General features: G+C 48.7%; 1 protein-coding gene across 1 annotated transcript in view; it reads right to left on the bottom strand.

Annotated features, from left to right (window-relative positions):
• CUX2 (cut like homeobox 2) overlaps positions 1-5204 on the bottom strand; it is a 262670-nt gene extending 257466 nt beyond the window's left edge. Inside the window, exon 1 of the mRNA XM_060170867.1 lies at positions 5129-5204. Within this exon, the coding sequence (XP_060026850.1) occupies positions 5129-5191 (63 nt within the window). The 5' untranslated portion in view covers positions 5192-5204. The remainder of the gene's footprint in view (positions 1-5128) is intronic.
• Between the last annotated feature and the right edge of the window lie 11501 nt (positions 5205-16705).

The following is a 16705-nucleotide window of genomic DNA, read 5'->3' on the forward strand; positions in this document are numbered from 1 at the left end:
GGCCCTTCCTCTCCATCTACTACCTCCACGTTCCCCGACATCTTCAATATAAGCCACTGTCATTACTAAAGAGCACCCCCAAGACAGAAAAATCAAACCAAAGACTGAACCCTGAATTCCTAAGCCAGGAACAAAGGTAGGCCACCACCTCAGTCCCCTTCCCATGCTCAACCTCTGCCAGACTCAGTCTCTGAATTAGATATCTGGAAGCCACCAGAAATTCAGCCCTTTCAGAAAGCAACAGAGAAAACCACAGTTCCTGGACAGCCATGTCCACCATCATCCAGGACCAAATTTAGCACCAGCCAAGGTGCTCACGTTTTAAATCCCATCTGATGGAAGAAAGGTTACCACAACAGAATGTCAAGTTCGAAGACAGAATCCACATTTAACAAAAGAGTTTTTTTAAAAAAGAAGAAGGAGAAAGAAAGAAAAAGGAAGGAAAAAAAAAGAAAAAGCACCATCACCATCAGAAAACCTGTTCCCTCTGGTCAAAATAACACCGTGCTCATCTGAAATAACCCACTGAGACGCTTATTTGCTTCTTTAGGCTTGTCCGTGGTTTCTCGATTTTCTACAGTGAATTCAGGTATTAATAAAAGAAACTTCGAGACCTCCAACAGCAAAAGCAGTCAGGGATGAGACGCTGCTCGTTTTTCTTCCAGCACTCAAAGAGAGAGCCCATCTTCGGGAAGCAATTTCTGTCGAGTTGAGAATCCAGAATTTTGGGATGCCCAGAAAAGACTGCTGGGTTCTTTAAATAAATTCTCAACACCTGTTTCTAGCTCCTTCTGCAAAAAAGGCCCACAGGGTGTGGCTTCCAATGAATTGGAGAGGCAGATGGAATAGGGTCACCCACTGGCTGGACTTGGAAGGGTCCGGGGGCTGACCGATGGTTTGGTCGTCATATTCACAGAGCTGCTGCTAGAAATCTCCCCTCACACCCTCTGCCTCCCAGCTCTCCCTTTCCTCCCCCTCCAACCTCCCACAGCCCTTGCCCAATGCCAGCCATCGCATGGGCCTGGGCCTGGGCCTGGGCCACACCAAGCCTGGTCTGCTCTGCTCGTGCTCCCCACCCCGGCAGCAATTCTATTACAGCAAAGTTTCCAAAGTTAGGATTCCGCCAACAGGGCTGATAGCTTATTTACTGCTGTCATCTAAAGAAAGAGGAATTTTGACACATTGTTAAATGATAGCACATTTAGATAAGTCAAGCTGTCAGAGGCTCTAATGGATGTCTAAACTCTCTGTGGCTGATATGTAAAACTTATGCACTTCAGAATATCATAAGGTTATAATATTTTAATCACATCCACGCTCTTTTCTAAACTTTGAGCAGGGAAAAACATTCCATCAAGTCCCATCTCCCAGGCGCCAAGAAACTGAGCCTTCCCAGAAGTTTCTCCAAACTCCTTACAAAAAGTCCAGCTTCTCTCACTCGACCCGTCAGTCTTCCTCCCTAAATGTTCACACCCCAAGCGGAATTCGTACTGTATGATCCCTCCACCCAACCTCTTTCCTCCCAAGAAACGTAGATGTGCATTTGGACTGGGCACCAACTCTTGTTAACCCTCTTCGAAGACAAAAAAAAAGATATCACAGGAGACTGGACCCAGAGCATCATAAAAAAAGTGGCAAAGTGAAGCAGAAAAAGAAAATCACAAAGGTATGAATCCAGTTATGACGATTATACACAGAAAAGCCATAAAAAATACTGCATTAGTAATGTTCACCATAAAGCAATCTTATAACCAAATGAAACATGCCTAGCATCAACTCTGAGATAGAATTTTTTTCTCTTCTCATTTCCTGGACTGCTAGCTGCAGAGGAAAAAAAAAGAACAAGCAGAGAAAGGGGGAAGCAGTTTCAGGGATCCTGGAGTAGGGTACCAAATGTCACAGCATCTTTACCATCATCAGCCCTCAAGTCATTAAGACTGCTGACTGACTTCCATCCTAGGAAAACAGCCCCGCTGTGTCCAGAGATGGCACTGGAAGAAATAATAACCGGACTGCTTCTATATTTGAAAAATGTATACTTCCGGAGGGCTGTGCGCAGGCCGGTACAAGGTCACCTTTCTTGCCAGGATCAGGGTGGCGTCAGCAGCATGGTCTGGCCTGGGGACACAGGCCTCCTTTGCTGCCTCGGCCACTTTAACACTCAGCAACTAGGCTGCATGAAACCGCTGAATTGAAGCCACACACCTCACACTCATAAGCAGCTGGGCCACGTGAAGAGTGGGCCCAAAGCTCTTGGCCTGCACAGGGCCTGGGGTGGGGACCCACCTTTCCTACCCAGATCTTGGAACGAGCCGGCTGAAGTTTTCCTTTCTGGCTATCTCCCAGAGGAGAGGAAAGTGGGAAGGGAAAAAAATGAAAACAAAAGTATGGCACCGGAGTCATTAGCATTATGCACAAGAGATGATCCCAGGCAAAAGTGCTTAGGCTCATAATCTGTTTCCGACAAAATGCCACCAGTGAGAATACGGGGGGTTGCGGGGGGAGGTGTCGGCCTACCGGGCAGGGGAACAACTGAACATTTCAGGACAAGGGTGGGGACCACAGCAGATGTGAGGGCCTCAATGTTTACACTCGGCCACCGCTGCCACATTTACCTCTCTGCTCTCTAAAAGTGTGCAGCTTTTCAAACTCCCACAGGGACCCACACACACACTTAATATCCATGTAAATGAGCTTAACCCCTTCCCCAGAGCCTTCTCCTTTCGTGCCAGACACACCAGCCATTGTCTTAATGAACACACCCACCCCTCCCACACCCTATGTATACACCCTGTGCAGGGAGACGTCTTGGCCCTGTATCCCCATCACCTGAACGAGGCTCTCCACCAACCCCACCTTCATCCTTTCCAGTTCAAATTTGCTTTTCCACCTCAGCATCTTCTAAAACCCTAACAAAGGGTTCTCAGATCAATGACAGTCCAACTGGAATCAAGATTTGGGTGACCCCAACAGCTCCACAAAAGACCCCTGAGCCCGAGAAGGAAAAGAGTGAGGTTCAACACCCCCTCCACTCCAGCTCAGAAATCAGCCCCCTGGGAGCCGCACCCACCCCTCAGCATCCAGCCCCAGGTCTCACTCTACCTCCCGGTTGCAGCCCAAGCTCCCCGGATTGAAAACGAGTTATCTAATGAAAATTGTGTTAACTGACATTCTGGCCAACCGGGAGCAAATACCAGCGCTGCAAATCTCGCCGCGGAAATTTTCTCCAGCCCAGAATAACAATAGGACCCTGCAAAGGGCTTTCACCAGCCCTTCTGGTTCCTCTTCTCTCATCTGCCACGTTCTTGTCATTCCTTATGTTACAGAACATCAATCATAAATAAAGACGCTGTCCCCCAGCCGTGCCCGGGTCTCATTTACAAACATTAGCAGGGAATACAATTACCATTGGCCTTCGTGCCAAGCCCAATGTGGCTGCCCAACTCTCTCCCGTTCGCTCCCTCTCTCCCTCTCTCTCTCTCCCCCCATCCCCCACTCTTCCAGAAAGGCCACTTTAGCATCATTTAAACCAGCAAGCACAGCTCACAGCCCTGCCCGCCTCAGCTGGCCACCAAACTGTAGCCCCAACTCGAGCGACGACCTGGAATTGCAAGGCACTCGCAGTTATTAACTGCATGCCTGAGTGCCCCGATTTTCTCTCCAGCTCAATGGCTTTGAGGGAGGGGGCCTGCAGGGAGTGAGGAGTTAGGAAGGAGGGGGGTTGGGAAGCCACCAGGAGGAAGGGGGTACTGTAACTACTTATCAGAAGAAACTTGACGAGATTTGCAGGCGGATTAAAAAAAAAAAAAAGTGGGTCCCTTTTTATCTCCAGACTGATGCTCTCCCTTCTTCTGAGAATGTCAAGGCCAAGGCAGGATGCTTTAATCGCCCGTTATCAGCACCACTTCCCCGCCCCTTGTTCCCACCGCACCTTGGTGAGACTCCTGAGTTTGGGGGGCTTGTCTGGAGCATCCTGGGGCACCTGGGAAAGGACAGAGGCTAGCGCTGTGCCTCCAGCGCGCAGCTCTCTGAGATTCCACCCCCCAGCTCGGCCTCCTATTGGGTCAGCAGAGAATACCCCCAAATCTGGAGGAGACAGACTCCCAGAAAAAGGTGGAATGGGGATAAAGTGCCGGAGTTTGGGAGGGAGTCACTCTAGGGAGGAAGAAGGAAAGAAGAGAGAGAAAGAAAGAAGAGGCTGGAGAAAGGAGAAAAGAGAGGAGTGTCGGGGAGGAAAAGCAGGAGGTAGAAGACAGCGAGGGAATTTCCCATTTAAAAGTTCCTGTGGGCCCGAGAGCCTGGAGTCACCTGCTCTGCTCCGCTCCCGGTTCTCCAAGGCCCCCGAGGCAGGAGCGCAAACTTGCGCGCGCCCCGGGCCCATCTCCACCGCCCGTCCCCATCTAGACTTGGAAAGAGGTCGGAAGCGGGAATAAGACAAGAAGCAAAGACGAACCCCTAGAACCCGGCCCAAGGAGAGGTCTGCCGGTGTAGGCGGCCAGTCCAGCGATGGTGGCTGTAGCGGCTGGGGCGGCAGCAGCGGCCCCCGGGTGGCTGCGCGTCCGGGCTGCGCAGCCAGGCGGGCGGTGGAGGTGCTGGCGGGCGACGGGGCGCGGAGCCGCCTCCTCGCCAACCCCGGATGCCTCCCCCCTCTCCTCCTCCTCCTCCTCCCAGCCCGCCAGCTCCCTCCCTCCCTCGCCCGAACCCGAGCCGGGCGCGGACAGGCACTGGGCGCGCTCCGCGGCCTCCCCGGGCGCCGCGAAGTTGGGAGGCGCGCAAAGTGCGGCGCAAGGGGGGTTGCCGGTGGTCCCGCCAGCAGCCCCCTGCCTGGGACCGCAGACCCTGCCTTCCCCGTGCCTCACTCCGCCGCCTCGCTCCCCGGGCCGTGGGCTCGCTAGCGCTTCTCCATGGTCGCGGCGGCTAATCGATGATTGAACCGAACAAAGAGCAGCGGCGAGATCAATTCCTAATACCTATCGATGGGCAGCGGGCAGTCGAGCCCCGGCGAGCCCCAGCAGCCGCCGCCCGCCTCCCTGGGGCGCCCGACCGCCCTCCCGGGTACCTCCCCAGTGCGCCCAGGGCGCGCCCGAGGGTTCCACACGGCCGCGCGGCCAGTGCTGCCCGCACTAACCTGGAGTCGCCGTAGATCAAATCGCTTCCAATATTGAAACATCGATCCCACATTGGCGGCCATCTTGGGGGCTATTCGAGACGCACACACACAAGAGTTTGGCTTTTCTCAATGGCTGCACTCAATATCCGGGCTGGACTCCCCCCAGCCCCGGGGCCGCCGCCGGCCGCCCGGGCCCAGCGCGCCGCCGCTCGGGGCCCCTCGGGCGCCCCACGGCCTCCTGCCACCCGCAGCCCCTCGGCGCCGCCGCGCCGCCGCCGCCGCCGGGCCCGGGAGCCGTGCGCCCCCCCGACCCCCGGAGGGCGCGGGAGGAGCGCGCGGGGCGGGGAGCTCGGTGCCCGCCGGGGGGAGGCGGCCGGGGATGGGATGGGAGGGGACGGGGGGGGGGAGGCAGCCTCTCCAAGAGGCGCTGGCGCCGCCGCTGCCCTGCCTGCAGCCGGCTCCCGGGCCCGCGGAGCGCTCGCTGCATCTCCCCCCCAAGTCCGGGGTCGGTGTGCCGCGCGATTGCACTTGACTTTGGCTTTTTGCAAACTTATCAATACAGACGTAACGTGCTGATCAATGCAAAGGGAAGTTTGGGGGGGGCAGCAGGAGGCCGGCGCGTGGGGCGCCTACCCCCGCCTAGCACCTGTCTATCCCCCATCCCCGGCATTGCATACTTAAAAAAAAAGTTAATAGTTTGCAATGCATTTTTTTTCTTTTGCAATCGGAGCACACACAACACGTGCCTCGGGCTGCCGCCGCTCCTCCGCCAGCTAAGCTTCGCATCCGAGGGTAGCAGCCCGCAGCTCGAGCTGTGTAGACTCGCCGGCCAGCGGGCTTATGGGAGCCGGCCAGAGGACGGGTGGTAGCTGCCCGGGGGCGCCACTGAGTTGTGGGAAATGTCACCACTGCCGCGCGCAGTTTCCACGCTATGATACTGTTAGGATTATTACTACAGAGCGGTGTCTTGGCCATAGCACTGGGTTTTTTCCTGGGGTCCTCTGCAGTAGGGATTCTTGTTATTGTTATTATTTTCGGGAGCCTTTAGTCCAATTACATGGGCTCCTCACAACTTTAGAATGGGAGGCCGTTTTATTGTTATGATTATTAAAGAGGGTTACCAAACCTCTTGAGCCCTTTTCCACGCAGTGGGTTGGCTTTTATTGTTATGATATGTTGAGGGGGCCCTAGCCCAGCTCTGGATCATTAACAACTATAGAGGTTTCTGCTATCATTACCATCATTATTCAGGGGTCCTTAGCCTAGCTGGGGACCCCAGGTCCTTTGCAGTATGGGCCTCCTTTATTATGACTGTCTTTAGCCCAGCTAGAGGGAAATTCTGGTCTTTTGCAATTTCTCGGATGCTGGACAATAGAGGTGACTAGATTTCTTTTACATTATCCCTCTTTTTGCCTCTGTGCAAGTGAGAGGTCCCCAGTCTCTTCCCAACGTCCTACCCACCCCCCACCCCAGGAGGAACTCAGACTGCCCAACCCCCTCCATAACTAACACTTCTCCTGACCCTGGGGTCACTCTCCCTCTCTGGCATGTCCCCCTGCCAAATCCCACCCCAAAAGGGGGCATTTCCCCCCTTTTTCTCTGGGCAAAAGATATGCTTTTATAGACAGCAATCGGAAATTATATTCTCTTTTTATGACCCAGCTTGGACTTCTGACATCACTCTTGGTCTGGGACAATAGATCAATATAGAGGGTTATAAAAAAGATAAAGTTTAGAAGAGTTGTAAAGAAGAAAGAATCGTGATGGATATTTTTGATGATTTTCCAATATCTGTGTCTTGGAACACGTGCTTCAAGGCAATTAAAGTTTTTAATGTAATGTAAATAATTGTTTCATAAATGCTTCAGAAGAAGGTGTGATCTTTCTGAGCAATCACTCGAGCTGTTTAAAAAACATAATGTGATTTAAACAAGGATACAGTATTTCTGTTACCATCTTCCATGAGGCCTGGGTAAATATATTAATGCACAAGTTGAAAGACTCATAAGGCCAAAAGTACAGCATTCACCAAGATGTAATGAATTAGGCCTAGTTAGCAATTCCGAGTGGCCTGTTTCCTTGCCAGATTAAATTGCACGTGATATGTGGTGTATCTAAGCTCTCGATAACTTCACGTTTAAATTACAGTTCTCATTCTGCAAAATGAATTTAGGGAAATTTCATAACTATTGCATGGCAATTTTTTTTAATGGCCACATTTTCTCCTGAGCATCTGTAAAGCTTGCAGCTTCTTGTCTTTGAGTCTGTTTTTTTAAAGACCTGTAGTAGAAAATCTGGAGCGAGTGTGAAACCTTTCAAAGCAATTTTTAACAAATCAAGGTTTTGATGCAAGATTATTTTAAATTTATGTCTGACTTTGCAGTCATGGAACAAATTGACATCATGTACCTCCTGATATGATGTATGGAGAAGGACACAACACCACTTCTGTGGTATTCCTGCCAAAAGTGCATAATTTGAATCTAATTGTGAAGCGATATCAGACAAACCCAAATGGAGGGGTAATTCTAGAAGTAAACAGCCTGTTCTCTCCAAAAATGTCAGTGTCACATGAAACACACAGAAAGACTGAGGAACTATTCCAGATTAAAGAAAGCAAAAGAGGGGACTTCCCTGGTGGCACAGTGGATAAGAACCCGCCTGCCAATGCAGGGGACACGGGTACGATCCCTGGTCCGGGAAGATCCCACATGCCGCAGAGCAACTAAGCCCACGTGCCACAACTACTGAGCATATGTGCCAGGCTCTACAACAAGAGAAGCCACCACAAGGAGAAGCCTGTGCACCACAATGAAGAGTAGCCCGTGCTCTCCACAACTAGAGAAAGCCCGCGCAGCAACGAAGACCCAACGCAGACAAAAACTTCTAAAAATTTAAAAAATTTAAAGAAAAAGAAAGCAGAAGAGACTTGACAAGCGATTAAAACATATGATCCAGCATTTTCTTTTACTAGAAAGTGCATTAATTGGAGCCAATGGCAAATTTAGAATAAATCAACAGATTAGATAATGGTATTGTATCATGTTAGTTTCCTGGTTTTAATCATTGTACTGTGGGTATATAACAACATATCCTCGTTTTCAGAGACAACATTGAAGTATTTAGGGGTAAAGGGAAGGCCACCATGTCTGCAACTAGCTCTCAAACAGTACAGACAGAAGTAATATGCATCTATTTATTTATCTAAATCTATCTACACAGAAAGAATGATATAGCAAATAATGCAAAATAACATTTGAGGACTCTAGAGGAAGGGTACACAGAAATTCTTTGTACTCTCCTTGCAACATTTCTGGGAATCTGAAATTATGTCAAAAGAAGAAGTTAAAAGAAAAATAATAAATTAAATTTATGCCCGACTTTGTCTCAGCTGTTAGGGACTACTGGACTTCCAAATAAAAATTCTGCATGGAACTTTTGTACTTTCCTGACTGACGTAGGCTGCACCTTTGACCGAGCAGGAAATTGCCACAGCAAACATGCTTACTGAGGAGCAGCGAGAAAATCCAATAATTCAGATTGTTTTAAGTCTGTGATATTTTTAAATGACTTAATACAGTAGGTCTCTGAAGAATTCTGACAATCTTAATGGTAGAAACTTGCAGTCCCACTGAGGAATGGGTTGCTACATAAATACTGAATGATCATGTCTTTCTGTCTGGGCTGAAACATATTAGCTTTGCTTAGAGGCTTATTGCTTTATTCAAAAAATAAATTTCAGCCATCTCTCCCCACCATATTCCAAGCGCATCGTGCGCCTGTGCCTTATTAGACGTGGGGGCTTATGTTCCAACGGCATCTGTTACCATCTCAGTCTCAGCGATAATGAATTAAGCAGTTAAGTGTTTACCCCCTGAACGGAGTTAGCTGAGGGAATGATATTATTATGGGTGGTCCTTAATGAAAGACCAAGAAACCAGGAAACTCAAGACTTTTTCAGCAAACAATCAGCCTTGGATTTGGGAACTAAAGTACTAGAATATTAAATATTTTTGAGAAAAGCTGTTTTGCATGTTCTTAGCACATTCTCCCTGCCACAAACACACATGTACGCAGATATACAAAAACTTAAGCAGGTTCCTGGTTGATTCCTGATTGTCAAAGACCCACACATCAAGGTAAGTATTTTAAAAATTACAATGGCAAAGAAGACATCCTCTTCCCACCCCAGAGAAAGCAGAGGGTGGCTTGGGGCAGCCCATCCTGAAAGCACAAGCAGACCAAGAGCCAGATCCTTTAGGAAATTCAAAAACTGTGCAAGAATCTCAGGGAAGATAATGGCAGGTCCTTAGCCACGAACATAATGATATGCGAAATCTCCAGCATCAAAGCTGAAACAAAAGAAAATGTCCTTCAGTAGCTCTGCACTGCCCACCGCAGCTGTCAGGCAGGAAGAAAGACAAGTAGACACTCCAAATTCATCTGGAAGTCTTCTAGCCCTGGGAGAGGAGAAAGGGATGTGGGAGTGTCTGGCTGACACCTGCAGGGGTGTGTCCCTGGAAGTTGGCCCATGGTTAGGTCTCAGATCCAGAGGCTGAAGTGACTGGCAACAGAACCAAGCCAGCAGTTCCTTACGTGCAAAACACTTGACACAATGCTGTCAACCACTACCATTATTAAGCACCTACTGGCTGTTGGACGCTTTATAAAGAAATCATTAGAATAACATAGTGCTTAGGATTGCGACTCTTGGAGGCAGACTGTCTAGATGTGAATTCCAGCTAGTCACTTACAAGCTCTGTGACCTTGAGAAAGTTAGTTTACCTTTCTGTGCCCCGTTTTCCTTGTATGTACAACAGTGCTAATAACTGTACAAAGTGATAAAGATTAAATGAGTTAGTCTATCTAAAGCATTATGTAAATGTGCTGTATCTAGTAGCTATCATTATTATTGGTCTCACAATAAACAGGACAGAGATTTGCATTCCCATATTGCAGATGGAAAGAATGAGGCCCTGAGAGAGGAAGTGGCTGGCTCATGGTCACATGGTTGTGAAGGGGGCAGAACAAGCACTAATACCTGGGTGTACTCACATCAAGCCTAGGACTCTTTGCATTTGAGCCTCCCATGCCTCTCATGGGAAGAATGAGTGGAAAAGGAGATGCCCAGAAAGCAAGGGCTGTAGCCTTAACTATGTGCCAACTCTCAGTTACCAATTAAACTGGAGAGGAACAACACAAGAGGGACAAGGTCCCTTGGCCTGATTCCCCTCCCATGTTATAGACTAATTAAACAAATGATAGTACATTCACACTGTGCTGATTATTCTCCTTTTGTTCCCTTTCCTCACACTCTCCCCATCCCCTGCCCAATGTCCCAGGAATCTGACCTTTACGGACTACAACTCCCAGGCTTCCTTGCTCTCTGGCTTCCAGCTGGGTTTGGACAATGGGAGGCCCTGGTAAGAGATAAGAAGGCAGGGGGAGAGAAAGGTTGGGATATTTAGTCCTGGCAGTGGCTGGGTCCTTCTACAGCCACAGCCCTTGTCAAGCTGTCCTTCTGCTCTCACTGGGCCCCAGTAACTTCTCCCTCCTCACATCTCTTCAGATCTGGGGTGTTAATGGCTTCCCTCTCTTGCTAGCATCTGGATGCCTTAACATTCCCCAGCACACACCGCTGTAAATAGTCTTATTAAAAAAATTCCAGCTGATTTTTTTTTTTTGCTGGGACCCTGACCAATACACCTACCAGAGAATATTATTCAATTATTAAGAAAGATGAGGGGTGTGTATATGTGTTGAGGTGAAGAGATGTCTAGGATATATGGTAAAGTGAACATAAGCAGGTTATACAACAGTATTATAAATAATCCCATCTTTGCTTAAAATATGTTACTTAGAAAAAATTTAAGGAAAACTAGGCATCAATTGGTTAACAGACATTAGTTGAGGAAAATGGTTTTAGAGGTCTCATAATTTCCACACCATCATCTTAATTTCTTTTATGACTACAAATTACTTTTATCATCAGGAATCTTAATTCAGTTGGGGTGGAGGGGATCTGTTTTTTCCTGAGCCCCTGATTGATACACATACCACAATATCACATCCATTTGAGATGCCTATGAAAGAAGATCTGACTAAATAGAGAGACGTCCATGTTCATGGGCTGCAAGCTGTAATATGGTAAAGATGTCATTTCTCTCCAAATTAATCCATAAATTTAAGACCATCCCAATGAAAATCCCAATAAGGTTTTTCATAGGACTTGACGAGCCCATCTTAAAATTCTTATGAAGGTGCAAGGGCCAAGAACAGCAGGGGCAATTTTGAAGAATAATAAGATGAGGGAACTTTTCCTATCATATATCAAGACTTATTATAAAACTTCAATAATAAAGACAGTGAGCAGAATGACTGACAAAGAGACTCAGGGGACAAAATTAAAAGCTTAGACACAGACTCACACCAATATAGAATGAACTTACACAAAGAGATGGCAGAACTGGCATTGTAAACTAGTGGGTAAAGGAGAGACTTCATTTTCAATATGGTGCTGGGCCAACTGGCTATCCAGATGGGAAAAAACAGAATCAGATCCCTACCTCACACTATACAAAAAGATCAACTCCAGGTGGAGGTGGCTGCAACTCTATGAATTTAAAGAAAGAAACTCAACACGTTCCTTTTTTTCTAAAAGCACAGAACATTTGAACTGGAAAATATATCCTTATTAAGCTGACTTTACTATGCCATGTCTGGGTTTTTTTTTTTTTTTTTTTTTTTTTGGTTTTTTTAAGCATCCCAATAGCTCTGGTCATGAAATAGCCCAGGGTCCCTTTCAGAGCTGGATCTATGGCCAGAACCAGGACTGAACTTTCTTTGAATATCCCCAGAATGAAACACCACTTGGCACCTGGCAGCTTCCAGGAGATTTAGAGACATTAGCTAATTAGAATTTCTAGAACACTGCTCCCCACTGGCACAGGCTCTTCTTCAGGCACACAGCTTCCCTGAGCCCCTGAGAAGCTGGCTCCAGGGCAGAAATCTGCCTTCCAATTCTGCACCCCTATTTTAGCAGCAGAGTGTGCAAATTGGACAGTGATCTAAGCCCCCCAAAACAACCACCACAGAATTGAGGGCACCCGTTTGGCTCTCCACCTTTCCCAAATCCCATACATCTGGCTCAAGTGTCCCCACTTGGCTTCATGCCCACTAGGGCACCCATTCCTCTCTTGGCTCCCAGGTCTATGAACTCTCAAGGGTCTTCCCCGTGTCCAGAGGAGAGGAACAAAGCCCTTCAGCATGCCCACCCCCACCCCCACCCAAATAAAACTCCACAAAACTGGACCCTTAAAGCTTCAATGAAGAGTATAGACTATTACTGCTGGCTTTCTTAAGGGGTGGGGCATGGAGAGCTTAATGCCTTAAAATCCTTTTTTGCTTCTTTCTTTCCCCAAAGTTCCCTTCATTAAAGCAACCGCTCCAATTTCTGTTTTTAATCTCTCTCCTCTCAAACAGCTCATCCGTCTTCTCTCACACATCGCTCACTCTCAGCTTCTATCTTCCCCAGCTCTTTCTCCCTCTTCCTCCATATCCGTCCCCCCTCCTGCTCTAGTTTCTCCTCCTTCTTCAAATCTGAGGTTCTCACATTTCCTCTAGTCAGCAAAGTACCATCCAGTAGCCAAAAAGAAAGAAAGAATTCTTTTTCTCCTTAGGTAAGATGGGGAGATGTGAATGCTTACACTTTCCTTTTTGCCCCTGTCCAATCATCACATTGTCATCGTCATTGTCATAATGGTGCCTACTATGCACTGGGGGCCTCACTAACATTCTAGTCAAATCTCACAATCTATCATGGCTGTGCCATTTTACAGATGAGCAAACTGAGGCTCAAAGAGAAAGAACAGCTCACCCAAGTTCATTCAACAGGACAATGGCTGAGCATGGTTTGGAGGCTGGGTGGGAAAACCTGCACCTTTTGGTAGCCTTGCTGCAAAAGCCTTGACCCTAGCTCTAGCTTTTCCTGCTGCCTAAGTTCAGGGCAGGAGGGAAGTGAATGAAGGTGCTTCTGGAAGATGCCATTCAGACAAATCAGAGCCAAGAGGGGCTGTGTTTGCCACCCTGGCAGCCAGTCCCTGAGATACCACTCCCTCAGCCTCCTTGGAGCTTCTGATGTCCTAGCTCTTGGCTCCCACGAACCAAAAGATGATCCACTTGGCCCCACAGCACCGAAAAAAAATGATAACGTTGCCGTTTATGACCTGCTTTCCACAAGCCCGGCTCGCTCTGCCCATTATCTAATTTCCTCCTCATAACAGCACTTGGAGGTAAGTATGGCCATTTCCTCCCTTTAATAGCTGAGGAAATGGGGGCTCAGAGAGGGCAAGTGACTTGCCCAAGGTCACCTAGCATGTAAGCAACAAAGCTGGGGGTCAAATCCAGTTCTGTTTGATGCTGGGGCTTAAGTTCTTAACCCTGAACGCCACCCGCTTCCCTTTCTCAGCTGCCTCTAACTCCTCTGAGGGCCTTTGAATTCATTTCCCAGCTGGTGAGGGGCTGAGTCAGGGTTGGATCCCAGAGCTGAGTCTCCCTTGTACCCACAGCCTCCAGCCACACTCTCCAGAGGTCTGGGAGTCCAGAATGTAGGCTCTAGAAGCTCTCCTTTGAAGGTTGGGTCCCCATTCCTCCAACCCCAGAAACCTCTGTGGACTAAAGACTCAGCATCTGGGGCAGCAAAGTCCCCCCAATTCAAACACTTCCTGACCCAGGAAATAAATCTAGCCCTCCTACCATGACCCTTCTTGCTACAAATCCTTGGTGTCCATCAGGATCTTTGGCAAATGTGCCAGGCATTGGGGACCCTGAGAGGTCATCTGTCCCAGCCTCCCACCTCCAAACAGTCTAGGAAAGAGACTTTAAAATGAGCCTGAGGACCTCAGGTCTAACCTACCACACATGTGCCACACCCGCTTTTGCACACACACACGTACATATTTGCACATGTACGTGCACACACATACACACCTGCATGCCAGTGCACACATCTATTCAGGCACATTTGCACACAAGCCAGAAACAGATTCTCTGGAACACACCTGTGTGCTCACACACAGGTTTGCACAGGCTGCATGTGGGTGAGTATATTGTACAGTGGTTTGTATGCCCAGTTGTACTTTCCAGGGTGGGGCAGCGAGGCCTCTCCTGGGACCTCCGGGAGCACGGCCTTTAGCAAAAGCCCCACCTGGTGGACACTTGGTGTATCCGCCAACCCCAGCTCCAAGCCTGAGCGCCCCTGGGACCAGAGTATGACTCTGGGCAGCACCCAAGCTGGATGGCAATAAGTGAGTGAGCCCAAAGCTAGACTTTGGGGTACGCCCTGCCCCTTAAAGCTCCTTTCTCTCCTCCTCTCTCCTTCTCTGGGCAGCAATTTCTTTGGACAAAGGCAGAGGAAAGAGCATTGGGTCCAGAGGCAGGGATCTGAATCACTACGCTGCCACTTGCAGACACAATCAATTGCTATCTCAGGGTCAGATGCCTAAATCGAGTCTGAAGTCAGACATGAGTTCAAATGGAGCAGCAACTCCTGGCTGTCCCATTCCTACACGTGTCCTTGGGCAAGTCACTTCCACCTCCCGAACCTGCTTCATCAACTGTGAAGTGTGGTAAAGCCCCCAGTGAGGTGGTTGGAAGAAGCAATGACATAGTGGAAGTAGAGTCAGTTACTCTCCATCTCCATTCCTCTCAGACCGAATACAGGTATAATTTAGGGGCAACAAGAAGCAGGGCTGGAGTCAGAGGGACCCCAGTCCAAATTCTGATTCAAATCCTGGCTCTGCCACCTTTTAGATGTGGGGCAAGGCACTCCACCTCTCTGAACCTCAGTTTCCCCATCTGTACAATGGGGACCTCTTGGTGTTGTGAGAATTAAATGAGATAGTGCATGCAAAGAGCCTGACATCACTAAGCACTCCATAAATGTAGACTGCTATTAGCAGTGTTGATGTTTGGGAAAAATAAGTGATGCTTAGAGGGGTGGGCAAAAGATGAGCCTCAGAAGCCCAATATAATAGCTATATAATTATAATTAATTATAACTTAATCCCTGTGTGCCAGGCACTGTTGTAGGGACTAAGAATTAACTCATTTAACATCATAACAACTCCATGAAGTAGGCATTATTATTCCCATTTTACAGGTGAGGACACTGAGGCACGGAGATGATGTAACTTGCCTAGGGTCACAGAGCCAGTGAGTGGATTAAAATCCAGGCAGACTCCTTTGGATTTCTCATATTCCCTACTCCTGCTGAGCTGTCCTATCACCTCTGACCTCCCAGCGTCTCTTAAGTCTGGAAACTTCTCTACAAGATGAAGTCTGGCCTTAGAGGGACTAAGAGAGAGTCACTGACAGTCCCATTCTTCCTCCCAATCCCCAGGGAGGCAAATGGCCACAAATGCATTATGTGTATTCTGGAGGGCTACAGGATTAAGATAATCTCAGGGAGGCCATAAACACGACGGAAATAAAGCTAACTAAACAGCATCTGTTAATCATGGGATCCTGTGTCAGGAACCTTGCATCTGCGGTAGGTTGCTAAGTGGCAATGAAGGTGGACGGAACCTGTCTGGCAAGGCCTTGCCCCACTGCTGAAGCATCACTGCAGAGTGGAGGGACAGATGGTGGCCCAGACAAGAGACAAATGTAAAAGAGATTAGGTACAGGAAATTGTGTGCTCCACATTTTATTTAAAAGTCAGTCACCAGGAAATGGCTGCCTGATGATGCCAGCAGTAGCAGAGTTATGTTTTGATGTGGCATGGTGTTGGCAGGAGCCAGGACTTGGGGGTTCAAGAGCCATTGGGCTTGAATCCTGAATCTGTGGCTGTCTGGCTGTGTGGCTCAAATCCAGGCGCTTAACCTCTCTGGATATCAGCATCCTCCTCTAGAAAATAGGAGGGATAATATCTACCTATTGTTGATGGTGTCACTGACCCCAATTCTTCACCTTTCCCTCTATTCATACACAGTGCCATGTGGCTTAGCAGTGTCCATCCCACTGTGAGTGGGGCATATGTCCCTACCACTGGAGCTTGGGTTTGGCCACATGACTTGCTTTGGCCAAAAGAATGAGCTGGAAGTGTTGGCGTGCCAGTTCTGAGACCACATCTCAAGATATACATCTCTTGCACTGTTGCCTTTGCCAGGAAAGGAACATGCCCGGCCCACTCACTGGTCCCAGGAGGAGGATGCAAGACTCAAGGGTAGGGAGGAGGCTGGCTTCCTGGATCACATGTGGAGGACAGCCTCGACCATCCAGGAACACCTGCCAAGGATTGTCCCATAGCTATGAAACACATGGCTCTCATGCTGAGCCACTGTGCACCGGGGCCTATTTGTTGCTGCAGCAAGTGCATCCAGTGCTACCTCACCGGCAGGCTGGACCCTGCACCCCGTCCTGAGCCAGTGCTTGGTTTCACCAACCTGGATTTTCCCCCACAGTCTCCCAGCCTGGATGCCTTGGGGCTTTGTGCTCTCAGCCTGCTGTGACCTCCTGACCTAAGACTATGAGCTCCCTGAAATCAGACCTTGGTTCCCACTGAGTCCCTGCTTAGAGCAACCAACTGCCCTGACA

This window comes from Lagenorhynchus albirostris, chromosome 14 (assembly GCF_949774975.1).
Source record: "Lagenorhynchus albirostris chromosome 14, mLagAlb1.1, whole genome shotgun sequence".
In the NCBI taxonomy this organism is placed as follows: Eukaryota; Metazoa; Chordata; class Mammalia; order Artiodactyla; family Delphinidae; genus Lagenorhynchus; species Lagenorhynchus albirostris.